Here is an 18,162-nt window from a genome sequence, read left to right as displayed (position 1 = left end):
ATTCTCGATACTACATTGTAAATGATCCATGCTTCATTGACGCTGACGTCAACGTTGCGTGAGGAACACTATGGAAATATACAATTTTAATCACGGAACATTGTATAATCATACAAGGAACTCTTCTCCATGCCTTGTGATGGGTCTCCTGCTATTATCTTCAGTGATGCGCAGCAGATCGTTTCTTTGTTGTCAACACAACGTACGTCAGTGTGTATCATATGTTATGGCAAATAAAGGATATGTGTGACAGCTATTTCAGCTACTTCCATGTATGACAATTAAGTTGCAATATCTTTGGTAGTATCATTAGCAGTGCGGGGTCTATCTGTGTTTTTCTTTGCCTGACTGATGACACATCACTGAAAGATCTACGAGTGATGTTGCTCAGAATAACTCTCCCTTTCGATCGATTGAAGGAGTCGATTTTGGCATAGTTTTAGGAATCAATGTAGGATCCAATGTAGGAATCAATGTGGGAATCAATGTAGGAATCAATGTAGGATCCAATGTAGGAATCAATGTGGGAATCAATGTAGGAATCAATGTAGGAATCAATGTAGGAATCAATGTGGGAATCAATGTAGGAATCAATGTAGCAATCAATGTAGGAATCAATGTAGGAATCAATGTGGGAATCAATGTGGGAATCAATGTAGGAATCAATGTAGGATCCAATGTAGGAATCAATGTGAGAATCAATGTAGCAATCAATGTAGGAATCAATGTAGGAATCAATGTAGGATCCAATGTAGGAATCAATGTGGGAATCAATGTAGGAATCAATGTAGGAATCAATGTAGGATCCAATGTAGGAATCAATGTGGGAATCAATGTAGCAATCAATGTAGGAATCAATGTAGGATTCAATGTAGGATCCAATGTAGGAATCAATGTAGGATCCAATGTAGGAATCAATGTGGGAATCAGTGTAGGAAAGGATGTGGGAATCAATGAGGAAATGAATGTTGACATCGATGTAGGAATCAATGTCGACATCGATGTAGGAATCAATGCAGGAATCAATGTAGGAATCAATGTAGGAATTAATGTAGGAATTAATGTAGGAATCAATGTAAGATCCAATGTAGGAATCAATGTAAGAATCAATGTAGGAATCAATGTAGGAATCAATGTAGGATCCAATGTAGGAATCAATGTGGGAATCAATGTAGGAATCAATGTAGGAATTAATGTAGGAATTAATGTAGGAATCAATGTAAGATCCAAAGTAGGAATCAATGTAAGAATCAATGTAGGAATCAATGTAGGAATCAATGTAGGATCCAATGTAGGAATCAATGAGGGAATCAGTGTTGGAAAGGATGTGGGAATCAATGAGGAAATCAATGTTGACATCCAAGTAGGAATCAATGTAGAATCCACTGTAGGAATCCATGTATGAATCAATGTTGGCATCGATGTAGGAATCAATGTTGGCATCGATGTAGGAATCAATGTAGGATTCAATGTATGAATAATTGTAGGAATCAATGTACAGTGTAGGATCCAATGTAGGATTGAATGTAGGATTGAATGGGGGAATAAATGTAGGAATCGATGTAGGATCCAATATAGGAATCAATGTTGGCATCGATGTAGGATTCACTGTTGACATCGATGTAGGATTCAATGTTGGATTCAATGTAGGAATCAATGTTGGTTGTTTGGTTGGTTGTTTTTTAACGCCGCAATTTTCCAGCTATATGACGGCGGTCTGTGAATAATCGAATCTGGACCAGACAATTCAATGATTTACATCATGAACATCAACCCACGCTATTGGGATCGATGACATGCATCAAAAAGTCAGCGAGCCTGACCACCCGATCCCGTCAGTCGCCTTTTACGACAAGCATAGTCGCCTTTTACGGCAAGCATGGGTTGCTGAAGAGTGACCTATTCTACCCCGTATCGTCACGGGTCAGGAATCAATGTAGGAATCAGTGTGGGAATCATTGTAAGATTCAATGTAGGACTCAAAGTAGGATTCAATGTAGGAGTGAGTGCGTATGGTTTTACGCCGCTTTTAACAATATTCAAGCACTATCAAGGCGGCGTAGACCAGAAATGGGCTTCACACATTGTACCCATGTGGGGAATCGAACCCGGGCCATCAGCGTGACGAGGGAACGCTTTAACCACTAGGCTACCCAACTGCCCCTCAATGTAGGAATCAATGAAGGAATCAATATAGGATTCAATTTAGGAATCAATGTCTCCTCTAGACCACAATGAGTGAGTGAGTATGGTTTTACGCCGCTTTTAGCAATATTCCAGCAATATCACGGCGGGGGACACCAGAAATGGGCTTCACACATTGTACCCATGTCGGGAATCGAACCCGGGTCTTCGGCGTGACGAGCGAACGCTTTAACCACCAGGCTACACGACCGCCCCTAGACCAAGAGAGTATGTCAATTGTGCAGCAGGAGAGTGATTGGTGTTTTACAAAATACTCTTTATGAATAATTGAGTAAATAAGTGTGTAGTTCAAAATAAAGAAGAGCTATGAACCATGTTTTCAGTGTCCGATTACTTAATCAGTCACGTGACACACTGTCACCACCCGATCCTCATTCAAGTCATCTCAAGAAGGGACACGGGTGGCACAGTCTAAGGTGTCGGAATTCGCTGTGCAGACTTTCGTCCCTTGAGCCAAGTTCCAACGATGTTTCTAGGTTAATCACCCAATAGCCCCCTCGGGTGTTTCACCATGGAGTAAGTGTGAGGCCTGCATCACTTCGGGCTTTCCTCCCACATTAATCTGACACGCCGTTATACAACTGGAATACTGTTAAAGTGGCGTTAAACCCAAATCACTCTCACTCAACTGTCGACATGGGAAACACTGCAGCCACAATGGGTCATGACACATCAGAGCACCACGCACAATTTAAGAGCATAGCTGACGTCAGTGGCTGTAGCGACAGGAACTCGGAAAGTCCCCTGAAACAGGTGATGGATGTGACTCGAAACGCAGCACCTAGTAACTGCGGATTGATAAATAAGAAATGGTGACCGACATTGCATGCAGACACCCAGTAAACGTCTACAAGCACATCTCAATGCGTGCACGTCGTTTGGGTGCTCGTGGACTAAAGATCAGCGAGGTTTCCGGCTGATGCACGTGTTCCTGACGTGGAGCTGTGCATGTATGTACACGTGAAAGATGATACCTTGATCCTGAGTGGAGCCGTGAAAGAAACAGATAACTGATGTTAACACGTAGAACGGTAACATCAATCTGGGGACAGGTGATCGATTAGTCAGACAGTCTATTATATGAGTGCGAATGTATGCAGATATGATGACCATGACATCAAATAGTTCAGTGAAAGGTCATCGAACAGAACAGGATTTGTTAGAATATCCGTCTGGCTGAACGTTTTCGGGATTTAAATAAGCGCCTTCGGTGATTAGCCATAGAATGGGTGATCATGATATCCTATAGAACACGTGTAACTTATCTATCGGTCATGTTATAGGTAGTAAACATTCCAGTCAAAAAAGCATGGACGATTTCCATAATTTAGATCATGGGTGATCAACATCCTAGGCCAATTATTTGGTAACAAGGATATCATTTGATTATCAGGATATCCTTCTGACCAATGTAGAAAACAATTTCAATTACAGATTATTCATAGCATTATAATTACTGCATCATTATATAACTGCAAACATGCATATTTAAATATAGCCAACAGAAGTAGATCCATGTGGTTCAGTGTTACTGTTCGATCAACAGATATACGATATATCGATTTATAAATACAGCAATTCGAAGTTTTTGCTGTAAATTTCTTCAAATTAAATATCAATAGTAGCGTTATTTTGGTAACCACTGAGCGGAACTTTGCATGGTCCATTGGTTTGTTAAACAATATAGGCGATTAGGTAATTCATTGGTGCTTCAATGATTACTGTACTGAACGGTGTAGAAGTGATCAGAGGGCATACACAATTTATGTGTGGTCATTGGAGTACACTAGCTGTATGAAGAGCGTTGTCCCATAAATAATGAATACAAGATACATGGGATAAACAAGGATTGGTTGATAACTATAACAAACGATGCATTTGTAATTAGTTTTGAAAGGTTCCATAAATGGGCTTTAAGTTAAACGGTTAGGTTAACTGTCTAAATAACTGTTCAGGTGAGTATCATGACGTGATGAGGTGAGGTGAGGTAGGGTGAGGTGAGGTGAGGTAAGGTGAGGTGGGGTGGGGTGGGGTGGGAGGGTCGGGTGTTTGGGGTGAGGTGAGGTGAGGTGAGGTGAGGTGAGGTGAGGTGAGGTGAGGAGATGTGATGTGATGTGATGTGATGTGATGTGATGTGATGTGATGTGATGTGATGTGATGTGATGTGATGTGTAACAGTTCAGGTGAGTATCATGACGTGGTGAGGTGTGGTGAGGTAGGGTGAAGGTGAGGTGAGGTAAGGTGAGTTGGGGTGGGGTGTTTTGGGTTAGGTGAGGTGAGGTGAGGTGAGGTGAGGTGAGGTGAGGTCAGGTCAGGTGAATATTAATTTATAACGACGTGCATACACGTGTCTATGTACATGTGTGTGCGTTTGACTGCTTGTACTGGTATAGTATACATTATAGTGCAAGCACAACGTGATACCAAGCTTTGATACATGTATACCCAACTCATTAACTGTCTTCGAGCCGACCAGTCCTTGTTTTAGGCCCCTTCAAGCCGAGCGCCAGGCAATATCAGCTTTGAACGTGTCTTGGTATGACGCGGCCCGCAATCGCAGCCCCGACCTTCCGATCTCCGGGCAGACGCCTTATCCACTACACCACGGAGGCGGTCTTTAGCCCAGATGATTGGTTTATGTATCATACGAATAGTTGATCAGCTTAATGAAGAGTATCATTGCAAACGATGTCAAATTCATAAACAATACGTGTCTAGTTGAACAAGCCGTGCTTGATGGGGAGCATGTAATGCTGACTGAACGTCAGTAGGTGTGTGAGTCAATCCCTTACTGTGTGCCGAAGTATCCGGTTTCCGTGAATGTACTGGTTCCTCTGCCCTAGCTTGGAGTCAGGTGTTACATTATGAATGATGAACTAGTTAATTATTCAAAACGACTAGAACTTAAACACAAACACATACGAAGTAAACAATGTGAGATACTCCTCGGAGAGTGATTGTGGTGTGGTGGTGTGGTGGCTTGATGGTGTGATGGCGTGGTGGTGTGGCGGTGTGGTTGCTTGGTGGTGTGGTGGTGTGGCGGTGTGGGGGTGTGGGGGTGTGGGGTGTGGTGGCTTGGTTGAGTGGTTGTGTTGTAGCGTGATGGTGTGGCGGTGTGGTGGTGTGACGGTGTGGTGGCTTGATGGAGTGGTTGTGTGGTGATGTGGCGGTGTGGCGGTGTGGCGGTGTGGCGGTGTGGTGGCGTGGTGGTGTGATGGCTTGGTGGAGTGGTTGTATGGTGGTGTGGCGGTGTGGTGGCTTGGTGGAGTGGTTGTCAGGTAGCGTGATGGTGTGAATGTGTGGTGGTGTGGCGGTGTGGCGGTGTGGTGGTGTTGCGATGTGGTGGCTTGGTGGAGTGGTTGCGCAGTTCCGCGTAGTGGTGTGGTGGCGTGGTTGTGTCGTGGCGTGATTGTGTGGTGGATTTGAGGTGTGGTGGATTGGCGGTGTGGTGGTGAAGTGGTGTGGTGGCGTAGTGGCGTGGTGGCGTGGTGGCGTGGTGGCATGGTGGCGTGGTGGCGTGGTGGCGTGATGGTGTGGTGGATTGGAGGTGTGGTGGATCGGCGGTGTGGTGGTGTAGTGGTGTGGTGGCTTGGTGGAGTGGTTGTGTGGTGCCGCGTGATGGTGTTGTGGTGGGGTGGTGTGGTGCTGTTGCATGCTGGCATTTAGCAACAAAGATACTCAGTACATGTTATGTATATTTTTATAAAGGTTCATTTGGGAACAAATGTACTTGAAGTGCTACAATGCTGCCGAATGGGGATTATTTAAAGCAACACTGTGGCATTTGTTGGTAAATATAAAATAGACATTGTGTTTGGCAATTGCGGAACACCCACGTCATCACGCACCGGGATGAACTGACGGTGGGCTCGTTACAGATGCGAATTTATGTACGAGGTCATTTGGTGCTGGTTTCTGTAATCTTGCACTGAATCCCGAGCACACTGGGAGATACTTTCTCTGTTGATTACGGTTCGTGACCTTCCAGCCCGGGCGAACTGAACCGGCTCCGCATCCAGTACCATTACCCCCTGTCCGAGAGGACCGCCTCCGTGGTCTAGTGGATAGAACATCTGTCCGGAGAGTGGAAGGTCAATGGTGCAATCCCCTGGTAGAATTATACCAAAATAAGTTATATGATGTTATTTGTTGTTACCCTGCCTGGCCCTCGGCATTATGGCTCGGGGTCATTGTTAAGTTTTTGAGTGAGGTATCCTTGCTAGACTGCATGGTATTTCAGTAGGCTAGCACTTTAAAACCGACATTAGACATCGAGGCATAGGTGATGGAAAATGGGGTTTAACCTAGCATACAAAATTATTGCACTTATATAGCGACGTGCATACACGTGTGTGTGTGTGTGTGTGAGTGTGTGCGTGTGTGCGTGCGTGCGTGCGTGCGTGCGTGTGTGTTAGTGTGTGTGCGCGCGCGCGCGCGCGCGCGTGTGTGTGTGTGTGTGTGTGTGTGTGTGTGTGTGTGTGTGTGTGTGTGTGTGTGTGTGTGTGTGTGTGCGTGCGTGCGTGCGTGTGTGGCTGCGTGTGCTAGTGCAGACTAATGCCGATTTATAGTGCTAACCCACTGAGATATCATGACACAGTTTACCATGAATACTCATTTAGACACAGTATACTGACTCCGAGCCGACCAGTCCTTGTTGTACCAATGTAATGCCGAGCGCCAGGGAGGGTAAAAACAAGTACTTAGGTATGGCGCGGCCGGAGATCGAACCCGCGGCCTTCCCCAGCAGACGCAATAATAACAATAATAACGATAATAACGATAATGATGACTGGGCGACGTTACTCCCCATTTCAACCTACCTCCCCGTGTGGCAACTGAATTGTGTTGTCATGTAGCGTATAATTTAGTTCATGTTATTTGTTCTACAACGCAAACGAGTTATTCCTAAACCGCTTTACAGTAGAGGGGAAATAACTCTAATGCACTCATGCTAACACTGTTCTGCGGTAGAGCGCATGTTTAGCCTAACCTTTAATAAAGCCAGAGCGTCTTTGTGTTTCACATGCGTAACAAACCGAATTGTAAGGTAAACATCCGCTGCCAACGACGGAACATTGTTTCTATCATTGATTGTTTTGAAATAATATCAATACATGTGTATCGCCAAAGGTATTCGGTTCCTTGAAGTCCTCACCAAAGGCTATCAGATCTGTATCCTCACCAAAGGCTATCGGATGTGTGTTCTCACTGAAGGCTATCGGATGTGTGTTCTCACTGAAGGCTATCGGATGTGTGTTCTCACCAAAGGCTTTCGGATGTGTGTTCTCACTGAAGGCTACCGGATGTGTGTTCTCACTGAAGGCTATCGGATGTGTGTTCTCACTGAAGGCTATCGGATGTGTGTTCTCACTGAAGGCTATCGGATGTGTGTTCTCACTGAAGGCTATCGGATGTGTGTTCCACGGAAGGCGATCAGATGTGTGACCTCACCTAAGTCTATAGAATGTGTGACCTCACTGGAGGTTTTCGGATGTGTGTTATCACCGAAGACTATCCGACGTATGTTTTTACCGAAAGCTGTCGCATGTGTGTCAACTAAGGTTATCAGATGTGTGTTCACACCGACGGCTATCGAATGCGTGTTCTCACTGAGTTCTCAGCGTAGGCTATCAGATGTGTGTTCTAAGCGAAGGCTACCAGTTGTGTGATCTCAGCGAAGGCTACCAGATGTGTTTCCTCACCGAAGGCTATTAGATTTGTGTTCTCACCGAAGGATACAAGATGTGGAATCTCACCGAAGGCTACCAGATATGTGACCTCACCGAAGTCTGTCGAATATGTTTGTCTCAGCGAAGATTACCAGATGTGTGTCCTCACCGAAGGCAACCAGATGTGTGTTCTCAGCGAAGGCTACCAGATGTGTGTCCTCACCGAAGGCTACCAGATGTGTGTTCTCAGCGAAGGCTACCAGATGTGTTATCTCAGCGAAGGCTACCAGATGTTAGTCCTCAGCGAAGGCTACCAGATGTGTGTCCTCAACGAAGGCTACCAGATGTGTGTTCTCAGCGAAGGCTACCAGATGTGTGTTCTCAGCCAAGGCTACCAGTTGTGTGTTCTCAGCCAAGGCTATCAGATGTGTGTTCTCAGCGAAGGCTATCAGATGTGTGTTCTCAGCGAAGGCTCCTAGATGTGTGTTTTCACCGAAGGCTACCAGATGTGTTATCTCACCGAAGGCTATCACATCTGTGACCTCACCGAAGTCTGTCGAATATGTGTTCTAACTGAAGGTTTTCGGATGTGTGTTCTCACCGAAGGCTTTCACACGTGTCTCCTCACCGAATGGACCCGTGGAGATCCGAGGTAGAATAGGTCTTCAGCAACCCATGCTTGCCGTAAAAGACGACTATGCTTGTCGTGAGAGGCGACTAACGGGATCGGACGGTCAGGCTCGCTGACATGGTTGATGCATGCCATCGATCCCAACTGCGTAGATCGATGATCATAATATTAATCACTGGATTGTCTGGTCCAGACTCGATTATTTACAGACAGCCGTCATGTACATGTAGCTGGAATATTGCTGAGTAAAGCGTTAAACAACAAACCTCACCGAAGGCTATCAGATCGTGTTTTCACCGAAGGCTAACAAGTTCAGTTGGGATGGTCGTCAGACTTGCAAACAATTGAGTTTCAGGAAAGATTGGACCTGTCACTCAACATTATAGTTATCTACATGTTCGTAGTCTGATACAACAATCACATGACTGTTTAGGAGACCCTTGTGATACGTCCACGGCATGTACTTGTATCTACTGCCCTGAAGCCATATACACTGAGTGCAGTTGTTGCAAAGTTATGTAGAGTTGTATGTTAATATGAAGTGTAAAGGCCTGCCCACAATCCGTAGCGGGGCGCATATAAACCTGCACAAAATATGCATAGTTACTCTAAAATGAAATGGACTACATCCTAGATTATTCTCTTGGTGTAATCGTTGTGTAGTGTTGCCACCTGGGCAGACACCACAGTCAAAAATAACCTGCGCGAGCTAGTGCAGTATTATCGTATTATCTGTCGACAGAGCGGGTGACATATCTTTTATCAACGCGCCAGTGAAGGGCACAGTCTGACACACACGTTGCACCTTCAACTACCTGATTCGGGTCAGTTATTACTTGCGAGAGGGGAGGGTCTCAGTCGAGACAGGTTTATCCAACAGGCAACGCAAGACATCTATATTCATATTAGACATTACCGAGAACAGGAAGGGTAAGTTTGTACATGTTTCTAAACCGTGAGTCCCATCCAGGTAAGTTTTGAACAACTGGGTCACACTATGTCTGGACTTTCTATATACGAAACAACGTCTTGACAGAGCAAGCAGTAATGTAATAATCGATATCGGCTTAAATGTAGGCTGATATAGTTTAGTTCATATGTATTCACTTTATATAAAGGTGTTGTCTAATCTTTGTCGTTCCAGTGGTTCGTATAGGATCATATATCATGGCGTCTAAAGCTCAGTGTCCGCATTGTTGTGTTTGCAAGAAGCCATACAAGTACAAAGGGATAGACCCGTACCTTCTTCCGTGTTTACATGCAGCCTGTGCTGGGTGCATTAGCGTTCAACGTGAAACAATAACATGCCTGTTATGCAGAGAGTCATTTGACAAAGAGCAATTCATTTTCCTAAATGATACCGTCACTCAAGTAGAAACCCTTGCCACTACCCTAAAACATAAGCCCTCGGAGATCAAATGCACCAACAAAGATCATAGCCTGGATGCAGTATCCTGGTGCAAGGATTGCGAGTCCTTCTTCTGTCAATCGTGTCAAGCTGCACACAATCAGGTGAGGAGTTCCAGCACCCATGGGATGGTGTCTCTGAAGGACATGAAGCCAGCGGATGTGCGTTCACAGAAGTCGCTTTGTCCAGACCATGAATCGTATGCTCTGGATCTTTACGATGAAACGTGTGAGATTATCATTTGTTCAAAATGTGCTCGGTCAAATCATAAGCATTGTAAGACTGAGGAGTTAGACGAGGCTGCTGGTGCCGTGGAGGAAGACACAATAGAAGATAAGAGTAAATTGGCAGCCAAGTTACAACATTTCAAGGATATGATCGACGAATCAAACACAAAACAGGAGACGATGAAGGAAAGGCACAACGATTTGAAGGATTTGTTGTCACAAAGATTTAACAGCATCCGTGACTTGATTACAAAACGAGAAGCGGAATTGAGGAAAACCTTGGAGTTCAGACACCTGTCTGAGATGGATGAGGCTGCGAGGGTCAGTAACAAGCTAAGACGGATAGTCAGGTTATGCAAGAACACCCATGATTACACAGGGAAACTGCTGGAGCATGGAAACACGAGCGACATCCTGATGCTGAGGAAGTATGTGAAGTTCAGGACAGAAATGGCTTTATCTGAGGAGGCCGAGATGTTTGAAATTGTACCAGTTCATGTAACATTTTCAAAGGAGAAAATACAATCACTTGAAAATGTTTTACAAACCGTGTGCGACATTGAGACCAAGGAGGGGGATGATGGCAGCTTTATGAATTTGTATGCCAATTTTGAGGGACCAAACAGTGATACTGAAACTTCTGAGAAAGGTATGGCTTGAAGTTTTCTTGAATTCCATTGAAAGCCGTCCCAAAAAGATTGCATATGTTTTTTTCTGAAAGAGCATTGAAAAATAATATTTCATCGTGATTTGTTCGTGAACTTGCACAGGAACACTGGAACATATCATGTTGCAAAAGTATCATCAATAGAGCATTACATCAAGATAGTTGTGTGTGTTATAGAAGTAAATACATCAGGGATATTTATAAATCCCTCAGCATTTCTATTTTTAAAGTACGTATAAAGTCCCTATGTTTCAATACTTGTACATTCTGCATTTTCATAGGTAACAGTTGTCAGTATTACCTGTACGATTCATGTCATATGGTAGAGAAATGCTTTAACATCGAGTTGCAAAAACAACATGTAGTTTTTGTTCCAGTCATGAACAATCCGCAATCATGTTTATTGGTTGTTGAGAACATTTGTGATTTATGTTAACAGCTGCCGCTTACAGGAGGAGAACCTAGACACGTGAAAGCTGATAATATTGTATGAAAGCAACGATGATGACATCCTTTAAGATTTACCTTGAAATGAAAACATAATACATATATAAATGTCTGTGTGTGCTTTCGCATTTTTGACATGCACTATGTTTCAGATCCCCAAGCACAGGGAAACTATCTTCCAATGTTTTCAACAGTGGACGAGAGTAAGCTTTCAGACTTGATATCAGGTACTGACACATCGACAGAATCTGGACTGATTTATTGAACTTTTGTTTTTCAAACCTCGTGCTGATTTGGGTAAAGATAATTTCAACATTATGAATTGTGCATTAAAGAAAAACAAATAACTGTTATGTAATAATATGACAAGGATAAATAAATAACACAAAACGTTCTCTGAATTGGCTTACATAACATTAAACATTTTGATGATGCAGAAACGGAGCCCCTTGACATGGATCCGGACACCGAAGAAGAAAAGGAAAGAGAACACAACGAAGAAAACGAAGAGGACAACGGGGAAGAGTTGATCACCGGCAATCCTGCTTTGTCATGTAAGTAGATGCGCAGATGATCAACAATGGTTATCACAATATTACCTTCATGTCAGTAGAGAATGATTAATAAATAATATAAATGTAAAGAAAAGAGAGTACAGTTTAGAAAACAATAATGATACTTAATGATCTACAGAAACAAGGTGTTCTACAGAAACAAGGTGTTGGTACATTGCAGATCCTGCTTTGTCGTTTGACGTGGAAAGAATCAACAACAATAAGGTCCATGTCAACAACAAAGGGTTCCTGGTCAATAGTAAAGTCTCCCAAGAAAGGAAACTAGGTCAGTATGTTGGGACAACGGCTATTACACCTCTACCCAAAGACAAAGTCAGCTATTGGGAGGTTGAGTCAGACTTCAACGTGGCCTCTGAAATGCAACAACATGGCCTACTTATGGAAATAGGTGTGGCTAGGGGAGCATGCCTGGACAACAGCTACTGCATGAGTGGGCAGAAAGGATCCATGTGTCTCGCCATCGCACACTGCTCTACACACAAAGGAGTCTGTGCAAAGATCTGGAGCAATGGCCAGAAGATGAGATGCTACGAAAACGTTTTGTCGACCAGTCCAGGAACATCTGACACACTGCGACATGGGCTTCTGTTTGACGGTACAAGGAACACCCTCACTATATTTGACCTCAACACCATAGCTGAACTTGTGACACTGGACACAGAAGAACAGGCAGATGACCTCTGGCCCGTGTTCGGAGCATACAACTCTTCCCTTGCTGCTGTTCAGATGAAGGTGGTGTCGGGAAAAGAAATAAATATTTTAAAATCAAAGACAAAAATGCTGAAGGGAGCAATGGAGTGATTTGTAGCTTATATTGCTATTGAACATTTTCGTGGGAGTAGATGATGATAAATAATCAGTGAGGTGTTTCTTACGACTGTTTCTTTGACTGATTGATAACATCACTATCTACATTCGCATATTGTTTTCTTAAAACAGTCCATTTAAAAAAGTATATATGCATACCAATTATTTTACAGTTACATATTAGATGTACCTAAACGTTCTTACCAACATAGTGCCAAGGCATGTGTTAATGCAGCAGCTTAAGCAGATGTGTGTGTTGTCTGTTTCGTGCGAAGAATTGTACTTGTGTATTATTTTACTATTTACCCGTTTCGCCATTGTTAATTCAATTCGTAACTGTGAAAATCTAAAAGTTCATTCCAAGCCACAAGATACATGATAAACATACCGTATCTGTAAGTAATGTACACCACATATACAGTTTTCTTATCTACACATTTATCAACATTTTCCACATCTTCATCATAATAACTGTACAAACTGTCATGATTTCTCTCTGTGGCTAAACTATAGATATGAAGTTAAAATGACAAAATTTGTGTGTGTGTATACAAGGTATAAAATACATTATTTGTACCTGCGTTATGTTGATGGTTAAAGATAAAATACATGTTCAAGGTTATGTGCAAGGATATGTTTATATTGTTTTGCTGCATGTATACGATACAAAGAATAATAAAAAGCGCTTCTTATGACTTTGGAAAGGGTATTGTCGCTTCTTTGTCAGCTATTCTCCAAACAGGGAGCAAAAACTAGCCAGATATGAACTCATAATACTTTTGAAACTAATCTTAATGATTTAATCATCCCAATTGAGTTTCATTTGAACCCACTCTCATCCTGCCGCTCACACATACACACATACTCTATCAGATTACGCAAAAATCACAAAAACTCCTTGATGACTGTGACCGCCTCCCTGGTCGAGTGGATATGGCGCCTTCACAGAGAGCGGAAGATCCGGGGTTCGATCCCCGGTCGCGTCATATCAAAAGGAGCTCAAAGATGATATTTGCCTGGCGCTAGGCATGAAGGGGATAAAACAAGGACTGGTCTGCCCGGAGACAATTAATAAGTTGGGTATCCAAGTGAAATTTTGCACCTCACCTCACCTCACCTCACCTCACCTCACCTCACCTCACCTCACCGCCTCCGTGATCGATTGGAAAGAGCGTCTAGCCGGGAACGGAATGTCGTGTGTTCGATCCCCGGACGCGTCATAACAAAGGTACTTGATGTTACCCTGCCTGGCGCTCGTCATTAAGGGGCTAAAACAAGGGCAAGTCGGCTCGGAGTCAGTATACCGTTTTTGAGTGGGGTAGACATGTCAAACTGAGGCATGGTATATCAGTGAGCATACACACATACGCTATGTAAGGGAAAAAATCATGAACGCGAAGTTAAACCCCATTTCACCTCACCTCACCTCCTCTCACCCGAGACGTTTACGGGACTCGGTCGTCGTCTGATATACGGACATTATATACTCCAATGTACACACCGCTACACATTACCATTCAACTTACATTCAGCGTGAATATACATACTCAAAACTGCTGATCTTCCATGAACTATCCAACATACAGTCAAGCATGAGAGCACACTCAGAATAGCTATAAATACACAGTTATTCACCATACAAACGACTATGAACATACGCAGAATAATCATTAGAATACCTGGCCCAGAAGTTTTTGCACAATAATTCATACTACATATGACTTTCTTCAATAATGATGGTGATTTGACATATACATGTACGTACAATGACGACTGCCAAAACACTATCTATAACTTCGTGTCATATCATTTACACATATACCACACATAGTTCAATTGTGAGAGAAATCGTAGTTGTCATACTTATTCGATGTATGTATCTATCTATCTACATATCTATATATCTATATCTATCTTTCTATCTACATACATATGTCTATATTATCTATATCTATCTATCTATCTATCTATCTATCTATCTATCTATTTATCTATCTATCTATCTATCTATCTATCTATCTATCTATATGTATGTGTATATATATAATGTATATATATAATGTATTTGTATATACTGTGAAGATCCGGGTTAGAATTGGCCTTCAGCAACCCGTGTGTGTGTAATAAATATGTATGCTAGAAAATAATGTGTTACAGTGAATGTGCAATTTACCAGAACTATACAGACATTTACTAAAATATATTGTGAAAACTTCACAACAGCCTTATCGACCGAAGCTGCGTGAAAATTTTCATAGGCTGTCCTGATAATCAGGTCACTTTCTGTTGTACACCACGCACTCCTGGCAAACAACAAGCCACTTACATAATCTACACACATTACAGACTACGCACAGTCCAATCACTCTCTCGTGACTCCATTCAAATCAAGATAAAAAGATAATGCAGTGTTGAGTCTTTACTCAAGCAGTTGGCCCATATATTGATGAGCACAGGTCTGTATAATAGAGCTCACGACTTGCAGCGACGTGCAGTGCTCATGAGTCAATATGCACAGCATGATGATTGAGGGCTTATCTCGAAAGACATATAAGGTAGAGCTGTCCAGGAAGTGTAAAGAGTTGAATCACAACGTGTGTGATTGAGTAAGTTGTTTTTAACGCCGCGTTGAACAGTATATCAGTTATGTCAGAGCTTAATGCGAGACCAGAGCACAACATGGTGCAGATTACAGATGTTTTCTTTAACGTAAACCCATAAGGAAGAGTATAATGGGGAGGACGGATTCCTTCTGGTATTCTCCGGCAGAGGTTTTGAAGCACTCTGACAATTTAATATATTTTGAAAAGTTTTTTTTAACACTTATACACATACTAAAATCTGGGGCAGTGATAGGAGTGAAGGTAATTTGAGGTCAAGCTAACGTTTGAAAGAACTTGGTGTAATTTTGTCAGCTTGTTGGGTAGGTCTAAAACGTTTACAACTTTGGTGAAATCCACAAACACTGTAATAGTGTTGAAAAACCCAGAAACATAATCAGGGCATACAAGGATTCGAATTGACGAGAAGTATAAATGTGGAATAATTCGTGTAATTGGTTGACGCATATTAAAGTGCGACATCAACCACCTGGCATATCGAAGCAGTGAGTGGCAGGACTCAGGTAAGGCTGTGAGCAGTACAAACAGCGGAAGCACTTCGGGAGGTGGAAAGTAGGGAAGCACTGCCAAGGGTTAAAGCACCGAGGAAGCAGTGTACAGAGCGGGAGTGGAAAGTGTAAATAGTGGAAGCAGTCGGGTTATACTTAGGACGTGGAAAAAGTGAAAACAATCGGATCTACTTATGGACTTTAAATAATGGAAGCAGTCGGGTTATACTTAGGACGGTAAAAAGTGAAGGAAATCGGATCTACTTAGGAAGCCTAAATAGTGGAAGCAGTCGGGCTATACTTAGGACGTGGAAAAAGTGGAAGCAATCGGATCTACTTAGGAAGTGTAAATAGTGGAAGCAGTCGGGTTATACTTAGGACGTGGAAAAAGTGGAAGCAATCGGATCTACTTAAGAAGCGTAAATAGTGGAAGCAGCCGGGTTATACTTAGGACGTGGAAAAAGTGAAAACAATCGGATCTACTTATGGACTTTAAGTAGTGGTAGCAGTCGGATTATACTGGGGACGGGAAAAAGTGAAGGTAATCGGATCTACTTAGGAAGTATAATAGTGGAAGCAGTCGGGTTATAGTTAGGATGTGGAAAAAGTGAAAGCAATCGGATCTGCTTAGGAAAAATAAATAGAGGAAGCATTCGGGTTATACTTAGGACGTGGAAAGAGTGACGGCAATCGGATCTACTTAGGAAGTGTAAATAGTGGAAGCAGTCGGGTTATACTTAGGACGTCGAAAAAGTGGAAGCAATCGGATCTACGTAGGAAGTGTTAATAGTGGAAGCAGTCGGGTTATACTTAGGACGTGGAAAGAGTGAAGGCAATCGGATCTACTTAGGAAGTGTAAATAGTGGAAGCAGTCGGGTTATACTTGTGGAGTGTAAAATGATGAAGCAGTCAGGTTAAACCTTGGAAGTGGAAAGAAAGTTGAAGCAATAGGGTTATACTTGGGGGGTGGAAAGTGCTGAAACAGTCGGGTTAAACTTGGAAAGTGGGAAGAGCGTAGGTACAACCTATTTTGGAGGAGCAGCGCCAATGATGACCTTAATAATATCTGTACTTAGCTATACTTAATGTTGTATGTAGTAGTAAACCTGGATGCAGAGTTACACGACATTAACACACACACCACAAGTGGACATCTACAAGTTCCACTCGTTGTAAACGATTTGATCACAAATATCCATTAATTCTTGTCTTGTTGACTCTCACTTGTGCTGTCTTACAAAACCAACAATATTTGGATATCTTGGGCTATAATGTTTAGAAAAATATTTTCCGAAGCAGTGGCTGGAGATGATACTGTCTAAAAAACAATCCAGGTGACATCACCCCCCTCCAACCCACACTGACACCGCCACAATCCCCGTAATCGCTACTACCCCAAGAAAAATACATGGTCAGAACCTTGATGACATACAGTTGTTTTGCAGGTTAAGAAATAATATTTTTCATGGTATCTAAAACCACTGCAATGTCTCCATTAAAACCTAAAATGTGTCAGATTTTGACAAGTACAGCCTTCATTAAGTATACATATATAGTTGGGTAGTCAGTACGGTACTCGTGATTGAATGAGGGTACAGGAAATATGTTTAGAGAGATGATTAAATTTAGTTCGATAATAATGACCATGTTACAGTCCTTAGCTATACATTTACTGCAGATAAAAAAACACTTTTGCATTGCATATCAGCTTAGTCGGTCAGAGTGTGTCACCTATCATGTGACACACGGCCATCAACTACAACTTATCACAGTGTCGGCTGTCATTTTGTGGTTCGAAGTTTACAAACGCCCCCAGTCATACACGTCCTGTGGATGGTGTCTCCACGACGGTAGCTAACGGAGTCTAATGTCTGAATTTCTAAGCGAAAGCCTTTGAACAACATCATCCAAACATCGCAATACGAACATCGAAGCTGAATTATACTGGTAAGAAGAATATCGCCTTAAAAATTATATATGAATAATAATCTCCATACAGGTTAAATGACGTCCTGAAGGTACATTATTTTAATTACCTGTTATAATCTTAGACATACTGATTTTGTAAATATACCTAATTTTCGTTTATAAGGTTTCCAACATCATGGCCACCAAAATCACAGTTAGAATCCCACAATGCAGTGCTTGTGAGACGCCATTCAGATACAAAGGAGTCGAGCCATACCTTCTCCCTTGTTTACATCCTGTGTGTGCTGATTGCATCAGAGCTGAATGCGAAACGGTACAGTGTTCATTCTGCAGATATTCTTTCGACAAAAGAACGATCGGTTTGCCAAAGGACCATGTCACTGAAATGGATATACTATCCTCAACCCTCAAATTGAAGCCATCAGAGGTCACATGCACCAATAAAGACCACGGTAATTCAGCAAAGACTGCCAGGTCATGGTGTAGGA

At 42.5% G+C, this 18,162-nt stretch overlaps 2 protein-coding genes across 2 annotated transcripts; one reads left to right on the top strand and one right to left on the bottom strand.

The window, feature by feature from the left end:
* Positions 1 to 439: 439 nt before the first annotated feature.
* Positions 440 to 5,859, bottom strand: LOC124127759. The gene is made up of 2 exons (XM_048391087.1): positions 5,334 to 5,859; positions 440 to 1,608 (listed from the first exon to the last, which is right to left on the bottom strand). The coding sequence occupies exons 1-2, from the start codon at positions 5,857 to 5,859 to the stop codon at positions 440 to 442; spliced, it is 1,695 nt and encodes a 564-aa protein (XP_048247044.1).
* A 3,575-nt stretch (positions 5,860 to 9,434) lies between these two features.
* On the top strand, positions 9,435 to 12,749 carry LOC124127767 (tripartite motif-containing protein 45-like). The gene is made up of 5 exons (XM_046491131.2): positions 9,435 to 9,475; positions 9,650 to 10,789; positions 11,407 to 11,481; positions 11,692 to 11,808; positions 11,990 to 12,749. Exons 1-5 carry the CDS (start codon positions 9,448 to 9,450, stop codon positions 12,628 to 12,630), a joined length of 2,001 nt encoding a protein of 666 aa, XP_046347087.2. The 5' UTR covers positions 9,435 to 9,447; the 3' UTR covers positions 12,631 to 12,749.
* Positions 12,750 to 18,162: the final 5,413 nt, after the last annotated feature.

Source organism: Haliotis rufescens, unplaced genomic scaffold, assembly GCF_023055435.1.
Source record: "Haliotis rufescens isolate VD_foot unplaced genomic scaffold, xgHalRufe1.0.p SCAF_9, whole genome shotgun sequence".
Classification (NCBI taxonomy): domain Eukaryota; kingdom Metazoa; phylum Mollusca; class Gastropoda; order Lepetellida; family Haliotidae; genus Haliotis; species Haliotis rufescens.
The sequence above is the reverse complement of the archived record's forward strand: the minus strand, read 5'-3'. Positions and strand labels throughout refer to the sequence as shown.